Raw genomic sequence first — 22,500 nt, 5'->3', positions numbered from 1 at the left:
TATATATATGCGTGTATGTCTATGTACGTTTATGTATATTAGATGTTAAAAATGCATGTGAGGAATAATTTTTGAGACAGAAACTGGGTGTAGAATAAAACAGTGTTAAGAATGAATGATGCCTCCATTCTCTGGAAGACAGAATTGCCAAAAATGTGCGATGTGTGCGACTTTAAAAAGTTGACAGGTGTAAAAGAAACTATGACATTGACAATTAGACCCAAAATTGGCAAAGATTTTCTGCCTTTTCCATTCCGATTGTGTATTTTTTTTTTCTCTGTTCTTTGTATACAGTATTTGAAATTTCAATTAAATTTTTGAACAACGTTATTTTTCTGTTTTAGGATTTAAATTCTTAAAAAAATTATTTGAAAAATTTTTTACCTTGTTTTCAGTTTTTTTTTTTTCTTTTTTTGTCATTCTGTGCGACTTGATGCAAATTTTAAAACAAATTTGGAAAGAAATCAAAGAAAACAAACATACCAATGGCAAGAATGATGATAATAGTAATAATGGTTTCAGATTTTGGCAGAAGGCCAGAAATATCAAGGGAAGGGATAAGTCGAATGCATCGACCCCAGTACGCAACTGGTACTTACTTTATCGACCCTGAAGGGATGAAAGGCAAAGTCAACCTCGGCGGAATTTGAACTCGGAATCTGAAGAAGGATAAAATGCTACTAAGCATTTTGCCTTATGTGTTAATGATTCTACCAGTTCACTGTCCGAATGTTAATAATAACAATAATAATATTAATGATAATAATGATGATGATGATGATAATCCTTTCTACTAAAGGCAGAAGGCCTGAAATTTTGGTAGGAGGGAGCTAGTCAATTAGATCGACCCCAGTGCTTGTCTGGTACTTATTTTATCAACTCTGAAAGGATGAAAAGCGAAGTCGACCTCGGTGGAATTTGAACTCAGAACGGGAAGACGGACGTAATACTACAAAGCATTTTGTCCGGCATGTTAACGATTCTGCCAGCTCACAGCCTTAAGAAAATGAATAATAATAATAATAATAATAATAATAATAATAATAGTAATGATAATAATGATAATGATAATTTCTATTATAGGCACAAGGCCTGAAATTTGACGGGGAGAGGGTTAGTCGATTATATCGACTCCAGTGTTTCACTGGTACTTAGTTTATCGACCCTGAAAGGATGAAAGGCAAAGTTGACCTCAGCGGAATTTGAACTCAGAACGTAGTGGCTGGCGAAATACCGCAAAGCATTTCGTCCAGCGTGCTAACGATTCTGCTAGCTTGCCACCTTAAGAAAAATGAATAATAATAATAATAATAATAATAATAATAATAATAATAAATAGCAACAATAGATATTGTCACCATCATCATCAACAATAACAGCAGTAAAGCAATGACAACAACAACAACAACAACAACAACAACACCAATAACGCTGGAAAACTTTTGAATAAATTATAATGATGTTTTTTAAAGATATTTTCATCATGGCTCATGGTCCATTTTCCTTTCTTAAAACCTCACTGAAGAAGAGATACTGGTCATTGTGTATTACTGGTACATACTTTATGACCATCGTTTCTCCATTAAAAGGAACTTTGTGCTTTAGTTGAAATAATCCTTCCATGGATTGTAACAGGAATCCCCATAAAGCATTGGAATACATCTCAAGAAAGATTAATGTAAAACATTGATCTATAGCTAGAGAGTTGTCTCCCTTTATACAGTGACAGCTGGTGTGCACACATACCCATCGCTACCCTGACACCTTGAAGCGTTTCATACATACATGTGTGTATGTATTTGTGTGTGTGTGTGTGTATTGCGCATATATGTATGTACATATAAATGTATTTATTCATGTATGTTTGTATTTATGTGTGTATGTACGTATATGTATATGTATATACATATAAGTTCAAAAAAGAAAACCGACAAAAAACAACAACGCAGGGACGTGATACAGATTGTGTTACTGGACGCTCGGGAAAGGAAAGAAAGAGAATTTGACGTTTCGAGCGGACCTCTTCGTCGGAAACATAGGAAAGTCCAAAGAAGGGAAGACGGAGGAAGAAAAAATCGCCAACGATATCCACAAGGTTACATATACTTATACACATACATATATGCATGTATGTATGCGTGTATAGATGTGTATAGAGTGTTTGAAATGGTGTACAGATACTATATATTAAGAAAAAGGTGGCAGTCAGAATTTTGGATAATTCTTTATTAGCGCTTTCATTCATTTAAATGAACTCTTCAAGAAAAATCGAACCATATTAGTAAAATGATGAAATGTTCTGTTTTTATTATTTTGGTTCAATTTTCTTGAAGAGTTCAGTTAAATAAACAAAAGAACCTCCTTTTTCCTTGATATATATATATATATATATATATATATATATATATATATATATATATAAACGTGTGTATTAATGTTCTTAGGTATTGTCAGATATTATTTGAAGGATCACTTAATTATTGTATGTTAAGTATCATATATGTTGGGATTTTTAAGAAGAAAAAACGTAGACAGTGACTTTGAAGCTTTGGCTAATTGCTTTTATCACTTGACAAAGGTGACTACATCAAAACTCTAAAGTCACAGTGAAGTATTTCCTTCGAAAAATAGTGTGTGTGTGTGATTGTATATTTGTATATGCAAGTACACTGATTTAACATGTTGAAAGATGGGTAAAACAGCATCAAATAAACTCATCTCTTATTGAGAGATGAGTAGATAGTTAAAAGTCCGACAGGTCGCATATTGAAAGACATGTGTGACATAAATGCAATAGACTAGCACCTTAGGGTGCTATATCAGCCTCTTGTTCCTTTAATAGTTTAGAAGCTGGGCCAAAGATGAACAACAAAAGAATAACAAAAATAAATTGCAAAATGGAGTTATAACTTATGGGAAGGTAACAGATATATATATATATTTCCATTTTTTTTTTTTTTTTAGCCATTTTACATTATGAAAGTAGGGACATACAAAAGGTTACAGAATACTGACAGAAAATAACAGTAAACCACCAATGGAATTATATCTTACACAAAGGCAACACACACACACACACACACACACACACACACACACACACACACACATACACACACACACACACATATATATATATATATATATATATATATATATATATATATATAAATACATATATATATGTGTGTGTGTGTGTATGTATATATATACATATATATTTTTTTTTTGGGGGGGGGGCCTTTTTACACTAAGAAAGTTGGGGCATAGAGTTGTTAGAGAATAAAATAAAATAAAAATTACGCAACAAGAGAGAAAAGAAAAACAAACAAAAGGAAAATAACAAAGTAAGTAAAACAACAATTTGTAAGAGTCTAGCATCTTAACCAGGAGGATAGGATGCTTCTCAAACCACTTTAGCAAGTTGAAACATTTGGAATATATATCAGCAGTACCGCTACACCACCGAATAAACGTTTGTTGTTATTATTGTTGTTGTTGTTGATTTTTTTCAGGGCTGAAGAGTGGTGGTGTGGGAGGGGGAAATAGTAGTAGTAGTAGGAGGAGGAGGAGGATGTGGAGTAAAATGTGACAAATAATGGTAAAAAAAAAAATACAAAAAATACACACCAATTTGAAGTTTATGTTTTTAAACTTCTGGAAGATTTTCAAAATTGATTCAAAGCTGTTTTTCTTTCTTTTTTTCTGTTTTTGGTTCCCCACCCTCCAATATTGTCCAAAAAATGTCTGTGGAAATTCTTTAGAATTGATTCCAAATTCTTTAAAATTTTGTTATTATTTCTTTGCTTTTTTTTTTTTTCCTCCTAAGAAAATATTTCTCTAGAACATTTTTAAAATTCGTTCAGAGATTAATATTATTGTTATATTTCTTATCTCTTGAAATATTCCGGAGAAATATTTGTCCAATTGCAGGTACCAAACAATTTAAAATGGCACTTTATTTATTTATTTATCACGGTTTTTGTTTTGTCTTTTCTCGTTCTATTTCAAGTTATTTATTTTTTCTTCTTTTTCTATTCTTTTTCTCTTTCTTTGAATTCTTCTTGTTTTCTGCTTCTTTCTTTCTTTCATTCTTTCTTTCTTTCATTCTTTCTTTTCTTTTCTCTCTTTACATTAGCTTTCTATTTTTCTTTCAATGCCTACATTAATTTCATTCATATATATATATATATATATATATATATATATATATGTATGTATGTATGAACGTATGTATGTATATTGTCCCCTTCTGTTGCTTCATAGCCTTTTTTCATTTTCTGATGGGACATGCCCCTTCTCATATAAACATTTATTCCATTATTAACCATTTCACTTTTCTTTTCTTTCTTTCTTTCTTTCCTCTTTTGCCTTCCCCCTTTCTTTCTTGAAGCAGTAGAAATAGTAGTAGTAGTAGTAGTAGTAGTAGTTCGTATCATCTTTTTCCATTGTGCACGTCACCAATTGGTTAATTAGTAATTCATTATTCCCAATTTTCCTCGTTAAGGCCTGTTTCTTTATTATTTATTCATTAACTTCTTTCTTTTTGTTTTTTTTCTTTCTTTTCTTTCCGTCTTCATTTGCTGCATTGTTCATATGGAGGAGTGGGGGCAGGTAATCACTTGATTAAAATTAATCAATAATTTAATTAATTAATTCGTTTGATTAACTAATAATTATCCGATTTATCTGAAATTCCACATATTGTAAAAGATCCAGTAGAAGACGTTAAACAAACCAAATACCAGCGGGAAGGTGTACCGCGCCACCTTGTCGAAGAATCGCGCCGATTGCTTGTTGTTAGGAATGCCGTGGTCGCCTTCTGTATCTGGTCCGTTCTCTTGCTGCAACGGAACAACATGGAAAGTATAGTAAGAAGTGAAGGACAGTGTTGTTAATAATAATAATAATAATGATAATAATAATAATAATAATAATAATAATAATAATAATAATAATAATAATAATAATAATACAGCGAATATTCTGCTTAATACCACAGATTTGCTTGTCAGTTGTTTGATGTTAACCAGTTGAGCATGTCCCTTGGTGGCTGACGATATGTGCATCTCTGATCACTCTGATCAGAAATAGTGGGGAAGCGTCGTAGCCATGTGTTGAGAGGAATTCTTTGGGGTTTGAATAATTCATCTCTGAAAATATGGGTGTTTTGCTCATCATCCTTAAACAAACCTTATTCAGGGACCTTTTGAGGGGGATGGGCTACTCGACATGAAGAAAATTCTAACTGGGCCCCACCTGCGAGGTCATGCGCTGTTTATCTTGATATGAGATCACCATGTTGCGCACATATGGTTGTGATGCATGTGCCTGGTGTACCCTTATCAGACGGGTAGTCATGATGGGTATACTGGGCTTCGTATATTTTACCCCAGTGTCACTTTGATGGCATACACTGCTCTCTCACTCAATAATAATAATAATAATGATAATAATAATAATAATAATAAAAGTGCTTTCTAATTGATGTATCAATACCAGCAGATGATAACATTTCTCTAAAAGAAATGGAGAAACTTTCAAAATACAAAGACCTGGAAATAGAGGTAACTCGAATGTGGAATCTAAAAACAGAAACAATTCCTATCATAGTAGGTGCCTTAGGTATAATAAAAAAATATTCAGACAAATACATAACAAAAACAGCAGGACTAACAAGTATATATAATGTACAGAAAATTGCACTACTGGGTACTGCACACATCCTACGCAAAAAGCACTTTCAATACAATAACCATAAGAGCATCACAGCAAACCAAGGCACACAGAGCTGCGCTCGGTAGTGAAGTGAAAGCACGCTATAAAAATAAAACTACTAAATAGTAACAGTAATAATAATAATAATAATAATAATAATAATAATAATAATAATCTTTTCTATTCTAGGCACAAGGCCCGAAATTTTTGGGGAGCCAGGGACCAGTCGATTAGATCGACCCCAGTATGCTACTGGTACTTAATTTATCAACCCCCCCCCCCAAAAAAAACAAAGGGTGAAAGGCAAGTTGACCTCGGTGGAATTTGAACTCAGAACGTAAAGATGGATGAAATACTGCTAAGCATTTCAATTACATAGACCCCCATAGTCAGCTGGTACTTTATTTTATCGACCTCAGCAAGATTTGAACACAGAACATAGAAGAAAATCTGGAAGAACGATCACAAAGCAATTTTTCCTTTTCCTCATATCCTAATGATTCTGTCAACTCACTGTGTTATATTACTATATTTTAACGTGTATAAGGACCCCTCATGCATAAGGAAACCCCCTAATTTTCAGGGCTTAAAATTTGGAAAAAAAAGTTTTGTAAGGCAATCTATTGTGCACGTCACCAATACTATCCATGTATTAGAAACTCCCATATTTTTTAAACCTAATTTTTAACAAAAAAGGGTTCCTTGTACACATTAAAATGCAATAATTATAACAATAATTATAATAATAATTAATAATTCTGGTAATTTCAGTCAATCATTTTGAGGGTAGTTGGGTGGGCATTCTATTACATTGACCGAATATTTGACTGGTTCTCATTTTATTGTAGCAAAAAGAAACTTAAGTTCAACCCAAGTGGGATTTGAACTCAGAACATTAACTACTGCAAAGTATTTTTCCAACGTTCCTATCTGTCTACAAGTTATTAATATATTTCTCCTGTTACTGTTAGTTATGTATTCTAACCAAGGTTCTTCTAGAGGGGAGGCGTACAATTGATTAAAGCTGTTCCTCCTATTTGTGACGTACTTATAAATGCAGTCTCGGGGAAAACACTTGGTAGTCAATTGGCTGCTAAAAATAGCAGCTAAATCACCTCAAACTATGATTTACCAATTTAAAAAAAAAAAACGATAGTCGTAGATACACTATTACTGAAATATAATAATAAATAAACAGGACGGCCGCGACTAGAATGTCTTTAGCCATAGATCTGCTCGATTATCCGAGATTATCGAATTTATTGAAAGAAAATAAAGCTTAGGTGGTATTGAAGACTACTCAAAACTTCTTGTGAAAAGAATATCGTCAAGGGAGGTAACTCCAATATGATAATTTTTATCGAAGTTTCTGGATAGCTGTGACATAAAATATAAGGGTGGATCTGGTGTTTTCAAGCCAATATATACATTCTACATTATGGCTTTGTATATGTATGTATGTATGTATATAATAGCTAATATATACGCCCTGCACTATAGGCAATATAGACACCACTTTTCGTAGCCATTATATACACTCTGTGTCGTTCATTTGGACAATCGAGACCTATGACTTTGAGATGAATCTAGTATCTAAAGTCAATATATATATATATATACTTAACTTGTATTATAGCCAACTTATAACCTGCGTCATGCATCATTTTTATGATCAACGCTTTTTGTTTTTTTGGTCTGGTCTTTGTTACACAGAATCTCTGTAGGCGTCAGACCAACAAGGTTGACAGACTTGCAATAACATGCATATTATCGTCGTAAAAAAAGTGAAAGTATATTGTCCTAAAAACAAGAAAGTAAAATGCTATCGAAACCGGAAGTGACGACAGTGACAGCCCATAATTTCATGTAACCAATATATTTGACACTCTCTTGCTCACGTGTACATCAGTCGAATTATTCTTGATATAGTCAAACAGCTCTTCTCAAAAAAAGGTGGGGAAAGGAATTCATTTGTATAAATCGAACGAATCTACAGGAACAAGCCACCGCTTCCCATTAGTTCTTTCTGCACAACTCATTAACTATGCAGGAGTATAGCATTGCTCAAAGGGTAATTGTATGGCTATCACGTGTCAACAGGAAAACCACCGAATTGCTACCTCAGTAGTGTCTGCTATGGGTATACGAAAGGGTACTGAAAGGCTGCTGGCTTTTGGGATAAAAGAAAATACCAGAGGATCAGTTAATTAGGACTTTATTCAACATACTCCCCTCTCAGATTCACACACTTATTGCAGCAGTCCTTCAGTTTTTCTAAGCCCTGTAAAAGAACTCGGAAGATTGGGCCTTCAACCGGGCCTTTTGCGACACCTTTGAAGCCAGGAACTTTTCAGCACCCCTTCGTATTACTTACCACATCAATAGAATATACTATACATGTTGGTATGTGTGTGCATAATACAATGAGGAGTTCTCTATATTCTTTTAACGAAATTATGTTACGGTGCGCTATTCTCAACACTTCTGGTTTAAATCGCATTTCCTTTCATTTTTAGGACAATTTACTTTCAATTTTTACATCAGTAAACTACATATTAATCCAGACTTGTTACCCATCTTTCATCCATTACTTTTATTCATTGCATAAAATAACATATCTGAATTACGTAAACAATAGTAATGTAGGGCTACCGATTTCTAAGGGGTTAAATCCAGCTTAATGATCTTCGGTCGGTGTGTTTACATCCCTGTACCGTAGCGGTTCGGCTCAAAGGGCCGATAGATTAAGTACTGACTTTGAATTCTGGAATCGATTTGCCCGACTAAAACCCATCAAGGCGGTGCCCCACCACGGTCGCAGTCCAATGACTGAAACAATCATAAAATAAACGATAAAATATATATATACATACATACACGGGTGTGTATATTATATATTTTTATAGTACTGAGTTGCTTTCCCATTCTGTTATTTATTTCCATTAATCTCCTTTAAAATAATCATTATTCTGCGACTGATCAACTCTTCCTTTACTCCCAGCCTCCTACTCTCTCTCTCTCTGTCATGCACTCTATCCCTCTTTCTACTCCCTCTATACTTACTTCCTTCTTCTCTGTATACCCTCTCCTCACTCTATCTCTGACGCATTCAGATGCTCGATCTATGTAAGGGGCGTAATTCTTATAACATCCCTTTTTACTCTAGGCACAAGGCCCGAAATTTTGGGGAAGGGAACCAGTCGATTAAATCGACCTCTGTACGCGACTGGTACTTAATTTATGGACCCCGAAAGGATGAAAGGCAAAGTCGACCTCGGCAGAATTTGAACTCAGAACGTAAAGACAGACGAAATACTGCAAAGTATTTCGCCCGGCGTGTTAACGTCCCTGCTACCTCGCCGCCTTCTTAATTCCTATAATATTGACGTAAGGTGACCGAGCAATAATACGGTTAACTTAAGAGGTCGATAACTCACAGCAGTAGTAGTAGTAATAATAATAGTAGTAAATCTGAAAGAGTTACTTGTAGTACTAGTAGTGGAAGCGCAATGACCCAGTGGTTAGGGCAGCGGACTCGCGGTCATAGGATCACGGTTTCGATTCCCAGACCAGACGTTGTGATCGAAAACACCTAAAGCTCCACAAGGCTCCGGCAGGGGATGGTGGCGAACCCTGCTGTACTCTTCCACCAAAACTTTCTCTCATTTTCTCTTCCTGTTTCTGTTGTACCTGTATTTCAAAGGGCCAGCCTTGTCACACTGTGTCATGCTGAATATCCCCGAGAACTACGTTAAGGGTACACGTGTCTGTGGTGTGCTCAGCCACTTGCACGTTAATTTCACGAGCAGGCTGTTCCGTTGATCGGATCGACTGGAACCCTTAACCTCTAAAATAGAAACTAACACGCATGCGGGGCTCTGTGGTAAGAAACTTGGCTTCTTAACAATATTGTTCCGGGTTCAGTCCCCCCGCGTGGCACCTTCGGCAAGTGTCTACAACTATATATAGCTGCTGACCGACGAAAGCCTTGCGAATGGATTTGTTAGCCGGAAACTGAAGGAAGCCCATCATATATATATATATATATATATATATATATATATATATATATATATATATATATATATATATATATATATATATATATATATATGTATATATATATATATATATATATATATATATATATATACGCAAATATGTATACATCTATATATGTGTGTGTCTTTGTGTTAGTGTCTGTCCATCTATCCGTTTGAAATGTGTTGGTTTGTTTACATCTCCATAACTTAGCAGTTCGGCACAAGTGACCGATAGAATAAGTACCAGGCTTGGAAAAAAGAGGACTGGGGTCGATTCATTCGACAAAAACACTTCACGACTGTGCCCTAGCATGGCCGTAATCTAAAGACTGAAACAAATAGAAGACGTTTACTACAACAAAACGAAGAACATGACAGAATATGACGGAATCGGTAGAGCGCCTGACCAATGTGTTGTGGTATGTTAGCTAGGTTGCTTTATGTTTCAGCATAATGTACAATACCAGTGATATTAGGGGGTAGATCGGTGTTCAGTTTCAGGTTTTATACGCCAGGGTTAAATAAAACAAAATACCAGTGATATACTGGGGCTGACATTTTTTCTTTTTTATACGTCAGGGAATTTAAAATAGAAAATAAACAAAAACTCGTCAAAGATTTAAAGAGAAAGTGATGCGAGGAATGGAATATTTTGGTTTGAAATGGAAAAGAAAAAAGAAAAAAACAAAAAGAATCATCAAACATTATCTTCAGACATCGTCATCAAATACTATAAAACATGAAATACAAATGGCTGAAAAGAATTACATCATCATCATCATCATCATTATGATCGTTGTCACCAATGTCATCATCATCACCAGCAGCAGCATCACCACCACCACCACCACCGCCATCATTATCACCTCTACAACGTCTGGCCGTAAAGCCTTTTCTGTTTGTTTTCCTGTCTTGTTTTTTGTCCGCCACTACATTCCTCCATGGCTAGATTTAATTTGCGTATACAAATTTAATCTGCGATCCATGGGACGAGCCGTTTTAACGATGCGTCCTGCCCGAAGCTCGTCGAAACGCCGGTGTTAAAACGTGGGTAGCTGATGAAGTAGAATGTTCTCTATGTGGCTCGTGTGTTCTCGTCTACGTTTGTTTGCAATGTCCTGTACCCAGATATGCACCTATACATACAGGTGGCTGTCGGTATGCACATACCTGTACGCATATATGCATGTACTCATTTACTATTTGTTTATATATATATATATATATATATATATATATATATATATATATATACGCATCATTATCAATCATTACAACCGCCACCACTCATCATCATCGTCATCATCATCGTCGTCGTCGTCATCGTCTTCATCATCATCATCATCATTGTAGACTTTTGGTCATTATAGTTATAACTCGGAATGTTAAAGACCTTTAAGAAATGCCGCAATGTCAACAAAGGGACCGAAGACCTTGAGGGCAACAGTAGAAGGACTAAAAATAACATAACCTAGGGTTGCTTTGAAGAAGCAGATGTACAAATACCAATATTTCTATTATAGACACAAGGCCTGAAATTTGGGGGAGGGGGATAGTTGATGTAATCGACTCCAGTATTCAACTGGTACTTAATTGATCGACCCCCAAATGGATGAAAGTCGACCTCAGCGGAATTTGAACTCAGAACGTAAAGGCAGACAAAATACCGCTAAGCATTTCGCCCGGCCTGCTAACGATTCTGCCAGCTCGCCGCCTTGGCCAATAGCTAACTATAAAACGATGAGAAATGGTCCCTAAGGAAGGGAGAGAACTTCAAGTCATAGAGATACGGGGGCGCCGCTCTCTCACAGAGTCTTCTATTATTCTGCTGTTTCGAAGACATCTCTTCCAGTTTTTTACATCCTCTTTGCAGTCGCATGACGAAGAAGTTCTATTCCTGTCCATAAGTAGGGACTCAGAACCCGGTCCGCAATAACCTTTTCTACTTTAGGGATAAGGCTAGGAATTCTGCGGGAGGGAATTAATTGACTTCCCCGATCCCAGTTCTCAACAAGTATTTATTTCATAGATCCCGATTGGATAAAAGGCAAAAATTGACCCAACAGATACTTATTTCATAGATCTCGACTGGATCAAAAGCGAAATTGACTTCAGCGGAATTTGAACTCAGAACGTACAGGCAGACAAATGCTGCTAAGCATTTTAACCGTCGTGCAAACGATTCGGTACTTTTTGGTTAGCTCACTTCCATTAAAAAAATTGGGTTAACTCCCTACTAAAAATTTGAGTTTATGTGGCGACAAAAGATTGGATTAAAAGAGTTAGATCGTTTTGATTCAATGCTTCAACACGTTGTTGACGTTTGGCCTCCTCAATAGACATGCTACGATTTGTTATAACGATGTTATTAGATATTTAATTAGATATTTAATCTTTTCACTGTTCACGTTTATTAATTTTTCATTCTTTCTTTGTTTTATTGAGGGTTAAACAATTTTTTAAAGTCGGGGCAGCTAACCCGATTATTTAATGGAGGTGAGATAACCACAAATACTTACGATCCTGCCAGCTCGCGGCCTTCCTGGCTTCAAGTATGAGAACGTACTCTTGATCAACTGAACACTCGAAAGAATGTGTCTGTTGCTGCCGTCTCAAAGATGTTAAAGAGAACACAGTATCGTTGAAGTCCATATCAGGCATCGACTTCAATTTCTTTATTGCCCACAAGGGGCTAAACATAGAGGGGATAAACAAGGGAGTTAAGTCGATTACATCGACCCCAGTGCGTAACTGGTACTTAATTTATCGACCCCGAAAGGATGAAAGGCAAAGTCGACCTCTGTGGAATTTGAACTCAGAACGTAACGGCAGACGAAATACCTATTTCTTTACTGCCCACAAGGGGCTACACACAGAGGGGACGAAGTACCGCTAAGCATTTCGCCCGTTGTGCTAACGTTTCTGCCAGCTCACCGCTGGCATCGACTTCCTTACGAAAATAATTTCAACGTTACTGAGCCTCGGTACAAATTCGAAGCGTTTTTGCAGCATTGAAAGTCAATACAGGAAAGGGGAATAACTGTAGTGTGACACCTCAGCGCCAGTGTGGTTGGTTATTAAATAAAATGTCAGACATAAATATTACAATGCGTGTGTGTGTGTGATAGTTGTCGATCTCGATTTTAATACTTCATCGGTATTTATCGAACAATAATAAATCAACATCGAATTATTTGATGTGAGAACGTCAAATAAGAGGACATAACTCTCGCCATTATACAACTGGGAGACTATAAATATTGATGTAAATGTTTTACCGCGCGGTATCTTTCGCTGTTCTTTCTGTCCATTCTACCAACCCAGCTTCCTGGTTTATGTTTAACTATTAATACTAATATTAAAGTTTAACTATTGATGTGTAACTATTGATATTAATGTTTAACCATTAATGTGTAACTATTAAAGTTAATATTAACATTCTTATAATTAACTGTGGTTGAATATATTATGATAATTTGTCATAATTTACAAAAGTTACGAATAATAGGAGGAATGCTTTCCAGCCACATGGTTTCGGGTTCAGTCCCGCTGCTCGGTCATATTGGGCAAGTGTCCTTTGCTATGAGCTCGGGCCAACAAATGCCATGTGAGTGGATTTGGTAGTCGGAAACTGAAAGAAGATCGTCGTATACATACATACATACATACATACATACATACATGTGTGTGCGTGCGCGCGAGTGTGTGTGTGAGTGTGTGTGCGTGCGCGCGAGTGTGTGTGTGAGTGTGTGTGCGTCTCTGTAACCTAGCAGCTCAGCAAAAGTCACCGATAGAATAAACACATATATATATATATATATATATATATATATATATATATATATATATATATATATATATATTGTGTACCAAGGTCGATTTGTTCGACTAAAATCCTTCAAGGCGGTGGTCCAGCATGGCCGCATTCCAATGGCTGAGACAAGTTTAAAAAGTCTGACTACTCGACCCATTCAACGGAAAATTCGTCGTCCTCAAACGGACAAATGGTTGCCCCCCCCCCCCCGTTTCTTAATGGTTGCTAGCATAGACACAATGCCAACGGTTTTGTGGGGCGAATGTAGTCAAACTTGTCGTCTTCAATTTGATTTTTTATGCTTTCTTCCCTTATAATCATAAATATTGGATATGAATATCATAAATATTATGATCATAAAAATTGGGTTATGACCGAAAGAGTACGATCGCGAATAAACGGGACCGAAATGGAGTACCTTCGTGGGATCTCCGGAGTAACGTTACTCGACAGAATGCGTAACTCGGAGATCAGGAAGTTAAGAGAACCAGTAAGGCTCTCTTGACAGCGGCCTTACTAAGGGCACCATCTTAATGGGTTTTGCTGAATAAATCGATCTCCGCATTTTTCGCTAGTTATTCTATATTTAGTTACGCAACGAGTTCCTTAAAACACTCGTCGTCATAAATACAGTGAACCAATGATTGATACCATAAAACTATGTAATAATCGACGCTATTATTCTCAACTGCAATATAAAATACAAATGTATTAAATATATACACGTATTAAATATATACACTCTGTCAAAGACTAGATTTTCTCTCTAGTAGATACAAAATTTACTCATGCGGTATTGTAATTACCTCCCCTCTTCTTTCAGCGTTAGCAACAACTGCCGCTAGGTGTTGCTTTTTTTTCCTATTTTGAAGTCAGAAATAAATTTTTCTAAATAAGAATAATTTTGTGTAAAACATTCAGTATCTCTTTAACATAATCATCTAATTTTATGCCATTGGTCTATAGCAGTGGTTCCCAACCTTTTTATTTACATTAGTTTTCTCACCGACCTCTTTTAATATGCTTATCCTTATATATATATATATATATATATATATATATATATATATATGATTTTGAACTTAGTTCACGGACTCTACTACTACTTTTGCGGACCCCAGTTTGGGGTCTATTGAATTACGAGGGAGAATCAAAAACACGCACTCTTGTTTTGTCAATGTATTTACACAAAAGCAGGGGATAAAAAATACGTCATTTTTCTATATAATCACCTTCCTTTTCGATGCACTTGGTCCGGCGGTCCACAAACTTACGCATTTTCTCCAAGAAAAAGGTTTTCGGTTGATCGTACTACTATTTATACACTGCTGCCAGTGTATACACATCTTCATCCGTAGGAAATAAACGACCTCGTATACCATCTTTGAGCTTTCCAAAGATATGATAGTCGGAAGGGATGAGATCCGCACTGTGGGTAGGATGTTCCAGCACCTCAAAGACTAATTGGTTAATGGTTTCAACGGTCTGGGCGACCGCTTGTGGGTGTGCATTGTCATGCGACAGCAAAACTTTCTTCGGCAATAGACTTCGGCGTTTGGTGCAAATTGCTGGCTTCAGTTTGTTGGCCAGCAAACCCGTGTATCTTGCAGCTGATCGTAGACCCCTTTTTCAGAGAAATCGGATCACTACTCTTTGTTCTTCTCTGGTGCACATTGCTAGCGGAGCGGCCATGCTTATAATGTAAAGCCAGGAAGAAAAATGGCACGATCAGGCTCAGACTTCGATCACATGACCACAAACTATAAGCACGCATTCACAGAAGCCAGTGTAACAATAATAAAGATATATTATAGTGAAAGTGCGGAAAATTTTTGACTTCCTTCGTACATTCCTTAGCACCTTATCTATCTATCTATCCATTAGCGTAGTTAGAATGTGTGCCGCCCGGGGTGGCCCTTCCGTTTGCTGCACCCGGACCCCACAAAAAAACACATACTGCCTACAGCAGACACAAAAGTGCTGCCCGGGGCGGACCGCTCCTGCTACCCCATCAGCTGTCTGTCTGTCTATCTATCTATCTATCTATCTATCTATCTATCTATCTATCTGTCTATCTATCTATCTATCTATCTATCTATCTATCTATCTATCTATCTATCTATCTATCTATCCGCGCGCGCGCGTTCTTGGAGTGTTCAGCCTCTTGCACTCCGTTCCATTGATTGAATCAAGTGGAATCCTCGTGTCGTAACAGTCGGAGTACCCGTTTCACCCATTTTTCTTCTTTTTTTGTGGCTAGTTACTGATTGTTGAGTAGGATCAGAATTAGCTTCAGTATATGATCTTATACAGGGTTTTATTGGTTCTGTAGTGGAAAGGATCGAAGAAGTTTCTTGACATGAACTGGCAAACGACTCCAAAAACGAGCTCCTTTAACCGCCGATTGGTAGTTGTTGTGCGACCTTAAATCTCTTTCTGCTCTATCCGCATATCAGTAGATAAAATTCTCGAGGATCCCATGATGTCACGCATACACAAAAAAGACACTTAAATTGTTGGCTTCGTTACCTGACGTCACTTCTTCACTCACTATCATTCGCTAAACTACCGGTTTTATATACACTTTTTACAAGGATTCTGGTATCTTATAAATAGAGTTGTCATAGAGCTTATACACGTTCTTTATAAGGTTATTATAGGGTGTCGTTATAGGTTTTGTAAATAGTGTTACATAGAGCTGTCATAGGCTGTGAAGGCGTGTGGCTTAGTGGTTAGGGTAATCGGTTTACAATCGTAAGGTCGTGAGATCGATTCCTGGTGGCGCGTTATGTCCTTCGGTAAAACATTTTATTTCTCGTTGCTCCAGTCCACACAGCTGGAACACACCTGTGTTCAGAGGACCAGTCTTGTCGCATTAGCAGCATTTCGTCCGTCTTTACGCTCTGTATAGCATTTTCAATCTGTATTGACCGGACCAGAGTTGACATCATCATAGTTTACACATCTGTACAGTGTTTAACTCGTACAGAATAGAGATTTGCACAGTGTGGGCATCTGTCCAACGTAGATATCTCTACAATGTGAAACTCTGCTGATGTTGTTTCTGTACAGACTCACTTGCTTGATATCCATACAGAATCCGTTGTTTCGTTCAACAATCGATGAAGTCAGAATTCCCTGAATTGCAGATTTATCGCAATTTCGTAGAATTAAAGGATGTGTCTTCAGAGTCAAACAGATTAAGATTCTAATATTCAATGTGCTACATTTTAATACTATAGGATGCTCTTGCTTTCGTCGAATCTTTTTAGTAATGCAGCCCGACTGATGAAGAGTTATGGCTCATGTAGCTCGCTTCTCGAAAACGGTTACTCATGCCTACCATAAGTTATAATTTAAAGGAGATTTGACTGCTATTTCTTGCAAATGTAGCGACCATGCCACAGAGATTCCCTTGCTAGCTTGTTCACAGATAGTTTTTATTGGTGTAGTCAAGCGCTACCCCTCGTTATGTTCTACTAATATAGAACTACGCTAAATTGATCAGAGATGGATCGAAGAGTTCGATCAACGTTTCGTAGTTTATTTATTTATTTATTTATTTATTTATTTATTGTCTTTTACAGAAGATATTTACGCATAGTACTTGCTCCGTCTCACAGTAGAAAGTTTATTTCAAGAAACTCGGATGCAAGATTCTGCAAACGACTATTAATAACCACATTGAAGACCTTTCTCCGTTTAACCCCTATTCTAAACACTATATGGTTTTGTTTGGAGAGATTTATTTGCAGTATGATAAGGCCCATCACTTACTTATGTAGCCTCTTTTTACCTGCTGTATGAAGCACCATCACAGACTTATGTTGCCCATGTCACAGTATCACAGTATCACAGTATTGACCAGATCATCAGATGCTAATGTACGCCGCTGGCCACAATGCGCTTCCAATTCTGTCTTGATTAAGTCATTATTTTCCATTTTTGACCCAAATCGCTTGACTAAATCGTCTTCCCATCGTCGTGGAAGCCACCCAAGTGGAATTTCCGTTCGCGTGGATGTCACTCGACAACTGTGAAAACTCACCACTTCTCTGTGAGCCTTGTGACATGTCCAACCCAGCGGAACTTCTGCTTTCGGTAATCTGCGATCACATCGCTCGTTCCACTCCCTTCTCGAATTACCTCATTTCGAATATGCTCTCGTGACGGTATTCCTAGGACGGACCTTTCCATATATATATCTGCTATATTAAATCCCTATTTCTGATTAATATATCCTATGTTTCAGAGACAGAATACAATTTGTTTAGGGAGACATGAGTGCTGCATGAAGGAAATTCATGTTAGCGTAGCACGATCTCTTCACCGAATTTCACTGTCCCTTTATCAAAGACTGTCGACTTGTAGCTTTAGCTGCTACATTGGGCAGATCAAGTCGTCCTAATTCTGAAACGTTTGTACAAATTGTTGAAGGGATATTTAGCTTCTACCTTGGGCAGAATAAGACCCTATATTCAAATTTCACTACTGATGTATCTAGTCCCTGTTTTGTAAAGACGAAACGATTTTTACTGGAGTAGATCTAGTTGTTACATTCATCGAATTGTACAATTCTGTTAAAGCAGTGATTCCCAAACTTTTTCAGGCTGCCGCCCCCTTGACACCCAGGCCACATTCCTAGCGTTTCCTCACCCACCCGACCACAAATATAGATCACTTTCTGCAGCAGATTCAAAACAACTTTGTTTCACAAATAAAACTTAAACCTAATTAACATGTTAATGTACATCCCACTTTTCTTCAACGTCCCCTGGATCTTTCCACCGCCCCCAGTGGGGGTGGGGAGCAATATCGCTCACTTTGGGAACCACTGTGTTTAAAGTATTACCACTGGCCTCAACCAGCAATGTGTATCGACTTTCGTCGTAATTCGATCTCATATCAGAAACCTCGGAATTTGCAGAAACTCAACAATAAGTCATCATTGTTTTTATTTATGTATTGAGTGATTGATTGATTGATTTTCTTTGAATCTAGATTGTTGTCATTTAGAGTTAATTTGGGACTAAAATAATAACAGCAATCTTATATCTTGTCCACTGCACACACTCGCACGCGCACGCATATATACATTAACACTATAACTTTGTTATTTGCAATTTATTTAATTATATTTGTAATTATATATATTCATTTATCTAAACGCTTTGATATATATAGAAGATCGAACGGTTAGTTCCTTTCCTAGAATTTAGTTTTTGCAATGACGTCATCACTAAGGAATTTTGCGTATTATGACTCTCTTTACCCGCCCCACCGCCACTGTAAAGCACACCTCATCGGATGCATATTAAGCAAGCCCACCCGGGATACCTTTCCCTCCATTCTCTTCAACATAATATCTGTCTGTTTGTCTCTCTCTCTGCCTTCTCTCTGTCTCTGTCTGTCTGTCTGCCTGTCTGTCTGTCTGTCTGTCTGTCTGTCTCTGTCTTCTGTCTCTCTGCCTTCTTTCTGTCTCTGTCTGTCTGTCTGTCTCTGTCTGTCTGTCTCTGTCTGTCTCTGTCTCTTTCTCTCTCTCTCTCTCTCTCTCTCTCTCTCTCTCTCTCCTACACTAGGCTCCACTTTAACCACTCACCAACCCCTTCTTCCCCTGGGCAAACCCCTCCCTGGAATTCTCTTTCTATCTACGTCCCCCCCCCCCCACACACACACCATCTTTCCAGTCTGCGGGACCCCGCAAATTCAAGGTCATCAACTCAGCCACCCACCCCACCTTCTAACGAAACTATAAATAATAGTTACTAAACCGGGGTCGACCAAGGGCTGAACAACAGCAACAACAATTACAACAACAACACACAGAGACCTCTCTCACACACACAGACTTCCGACTGCTTATTCGGCTGTAGAAATTCGGCAGACATCGATTTAAAAGCGAAAATATTCTAGCATTATACTGAAGAATCACCCAATATTTTTCATTAAAGTCCCTTTTAAATATATTTTATTTTCCATCAAGAAAAGGTTTACCGACTTTGAACTTCAAAATCACTATCAACTTTTCACTTGTAAAAATTATGAAAAATACATTTTACTAAAAAAAAGCATGGATGCCAATGGAAAGGAAAGGTAAAGGGAAGTAACCCGTGTATCATTGGATAACTGTCATTACAGAGTTACCGGAGTTAATTAGGTCGGAATATAGGAATTCAGTTTTGGGACCGGGGTGTCGAAATCACATCTCCACTCCTATTCTAACCCAAGACTCACCGAGACACAAAGGGCTACGAATGATTTGCTGCGAGAACGTAATTCTCCGGGAAGTAGGATTGGTCAAAGGGTTTCTAGTAAGAATGAGACGGAGTTGGTACATGATGACTGCGACGGGGACGATGTTGATGAGGGTGATGATAATGATGATGATGGTGGTGGTAGTGATGATAGTGATGATGATGGGAGTGGTGGTGGTTGTGGTGATGATGTTGATGATGATGATGATGATGATGATGATGATGATGACGTCGACGATGCCGGTGAGAAGGTGATAGGAATGATGATGTTAGTGGTGATGATGATAATGATGATGATGACGACGACGATGCTGATGATCACGATGATGTGTAGCCCTAGGTCAGTCCTGAGTGAGCAAAATCAGGATTACAAGCATTCCAGCCGTGACTGTCCAGTGGTTTTGTATATCCAATTCAAAACGTGTCCTTCTTTATTTAAGATTATTGTGTGTAGTTTGAGGGACATTTGGCCGTTACTTTTAGCAAACGGAGTATCATTCGTTGGTACAGTAACAAGGCCAAGGAGAAAGCATACAGACAGTAGTGTCCTACAATTAATCCTAATTTGGTCTAAGACTAGTCTTAATCTGCCTTGTGACATGTCTTAAAATAACTTCTTTCATAATTATTTAAGGGGAATGATGACGTCATTGTTTATATACTGCTAATGGAATACTCATTGGTTCACTGTATTTATGACGGAGAGGGCGATAAGGGAGTGTTTGTAACTCGCTGCAGAACAAATATCCTAGAGAGTTCGCTCGAAGAATACTGTTTTGTATTTCGATCTCCCCCACGAATGTATACATGCGCATGCGCACGTACGAAGACAGCGGAAGCGGCTTATTTTGATTAATCTGGAGCGATTGCGTTTCCTTAAAAATAATTATAACCGGTTGATAACATTATCCGTCATTATAATGTCTGCCTTGCAATGTAATGTAATGTGTGTGTGTTTATATATATATATATATATATATATATATATATATATATATATATATACACCTACATACATACATACATACATGCATACACACACACACGCACACATATATATATATATATATATATATATATATATATATATATATATGTCTGTATAATATATGTTTATATATTTACGCACATACACGCGCACACACGCACACACACACACACACACACACACACACACACACACACACACAAAGAAACAACATCAATACTAATAAGACTACACAAACAAGAAACACTTTGAAATATTTTCAAATGTAAAAGACAAGCCACACAATTAAAAAAAACAGGTTGTGGTATTTGTTTAATTCCGAGTCGCTTACATCAATTTATATCCAGGCTACAATGGCGTCATTGTGAGAGATTTGGTCAAAACGAGGCTATGGGCCTATATGTGTTATACGGAGCTATTTTACTTTATTTACATCACTAAAGATATTGAACGAGATAAGCAGCAGGGTAACATTTAACATCATTCTCTCTTGAACCGGGTCGACGTGAAATGAAGCGTTTTACTCAAGAGCACAATGCGTCACCCGGTCAAGAAATCGAAACCACAATGTTACTATCATGAGCCCAAAACTCTAACCACTAGGCCACACGCCTCCACAATTTACTTTACTTCTTACTACTACTACTACTACTACTACTACTACTACTACTACTACTACTACTACTACTACTACTACTACTACTACTACTACCTTTAATTTTCATCCATTTTAGAATGTTTCAACCACAGATCTTTCTGTGTAACCGCATTAAACTCTATACTGTTCTATTTCTTCACCTTCACACTACTTCAGACCACTGTTTCAATCTCACTCTACTTCGTTTTGTTTCCTCAGTAAAATCTTTGACGAAAATGTTAGAATTATTTTTCCTTCACACTAACTTTTTCACTTTTGTGAAGCGTTCTTTCCATTTTCGTCACATGAATCTTTGCAGATTTATTGTTGTTGTTGTTGTTGCGACTCTTCACGTTCTGAGTTCAAATTGTATTGAGATTCACTTGACCTTTCATTGCTTCGGGATCGATGAAATATATACCAATTACGCACTGGAATCAATTAATGGACTAGCCCCTCCCACAACATTTCACACCTTGTGCCTATCACAAGGATTATCATGTTAGCGTTATTAAGGCCGGGGAACTGAAAGAATCGTTGCTCCGCCAGACAAAATGCTTAGCGGCATTTCGCTCGTCTTTACATGCCGAGGTCAAATTTTATAGAGGTTGACTTTGTCTTTCATCCTTTCGGGGTCGATAAATCAAGTACTAGTTAAATACTGGGTCAATGTAATCGACTGTACCCCTCCCCCAAATTTCAGGCCTTGTGCCTAGAGTAGAAAAGATTATTATTATTGCCTTTGCACAGCTTCTAACGCTGGAGATGTACTACAGTGTCAGCTGTTCTCTACCAGTGAACTAAGGTAACACCACTTATTTTTCGAGCACCATCCGGAGTATTCAAGCTGTTCCAAGCAGTGCTGTTTTCTGCAAGTGCTCCACCCTTATTGCAGCCTCTATTTGTTCCACAAATCTCTCGAGATTTTTGCTCACTGTTCCCAGGGCTCCGACAATTATTGATACTACTGCTACCTTTATCATCGACCACAACTGCGTAACTTCCCAAGCTAACCTGTCATATCTCTCGACTTTTCAAAAAAAGAT

At 37.3% G+C, this 22,500-nt stretch overlaps 1 protein-coding gene across 7 annotated transcripts in view; it reads right to left on the bottom strand.

Annotated features, from left to right (window-relative positions):
- Window positions 1–4,253: 4,253 nt before the first annotated feature.
- The window catches only part of LOC106873193 (glycine receptor subunit alpha-4-like), a 186,118-nt gene continuing 167,871 nt past the window's right edge, over window positions 4,254–22,500 (bottom strand). For 4 of the 7 annotated variants that reach the window (XM_089366129.1, XM_089366131.1, XM_089366130.1 and 1 more), the window contains exon 10: window positions 4,355–4,844. In XM_089366129.1, the coding sequence (XP_089222255.1) occupies window positions 4,686–4,844 (159 nt within the window). In that variant the 3' untranslated portion in view covers window positions 4,355–4,685. Of the gene's footprint in view, window positions 4,845–22,500 lie in introns of all 7 variants that reach the window. The other 3 variants (XM_089366126.1, XM_089366125.1, XM_089366127.1) reach the window with 1 other exon arrangement.

This window comes from Octopus bimaculoides, chromosome 18 (genome assembly GCF_046866305.1).
Source record: "Octopus bimaculoides isolate indiv1 chromosome 18, ASM4686630v1, whole genome shotgun sequence".
Taxonomy (NCBI): domain Eukaryota; kingdom Metazoa; phylum Mollusca; class Cephalopoda; order Octopoda; family Octopodidae; genus Octopus; species Octopus bimaculoides.
The sequence above is the reverse complement of the archived record's forward strand: the minus strand, read 5'-3'. Positions and strand labels throughout refer to the sequence as shown.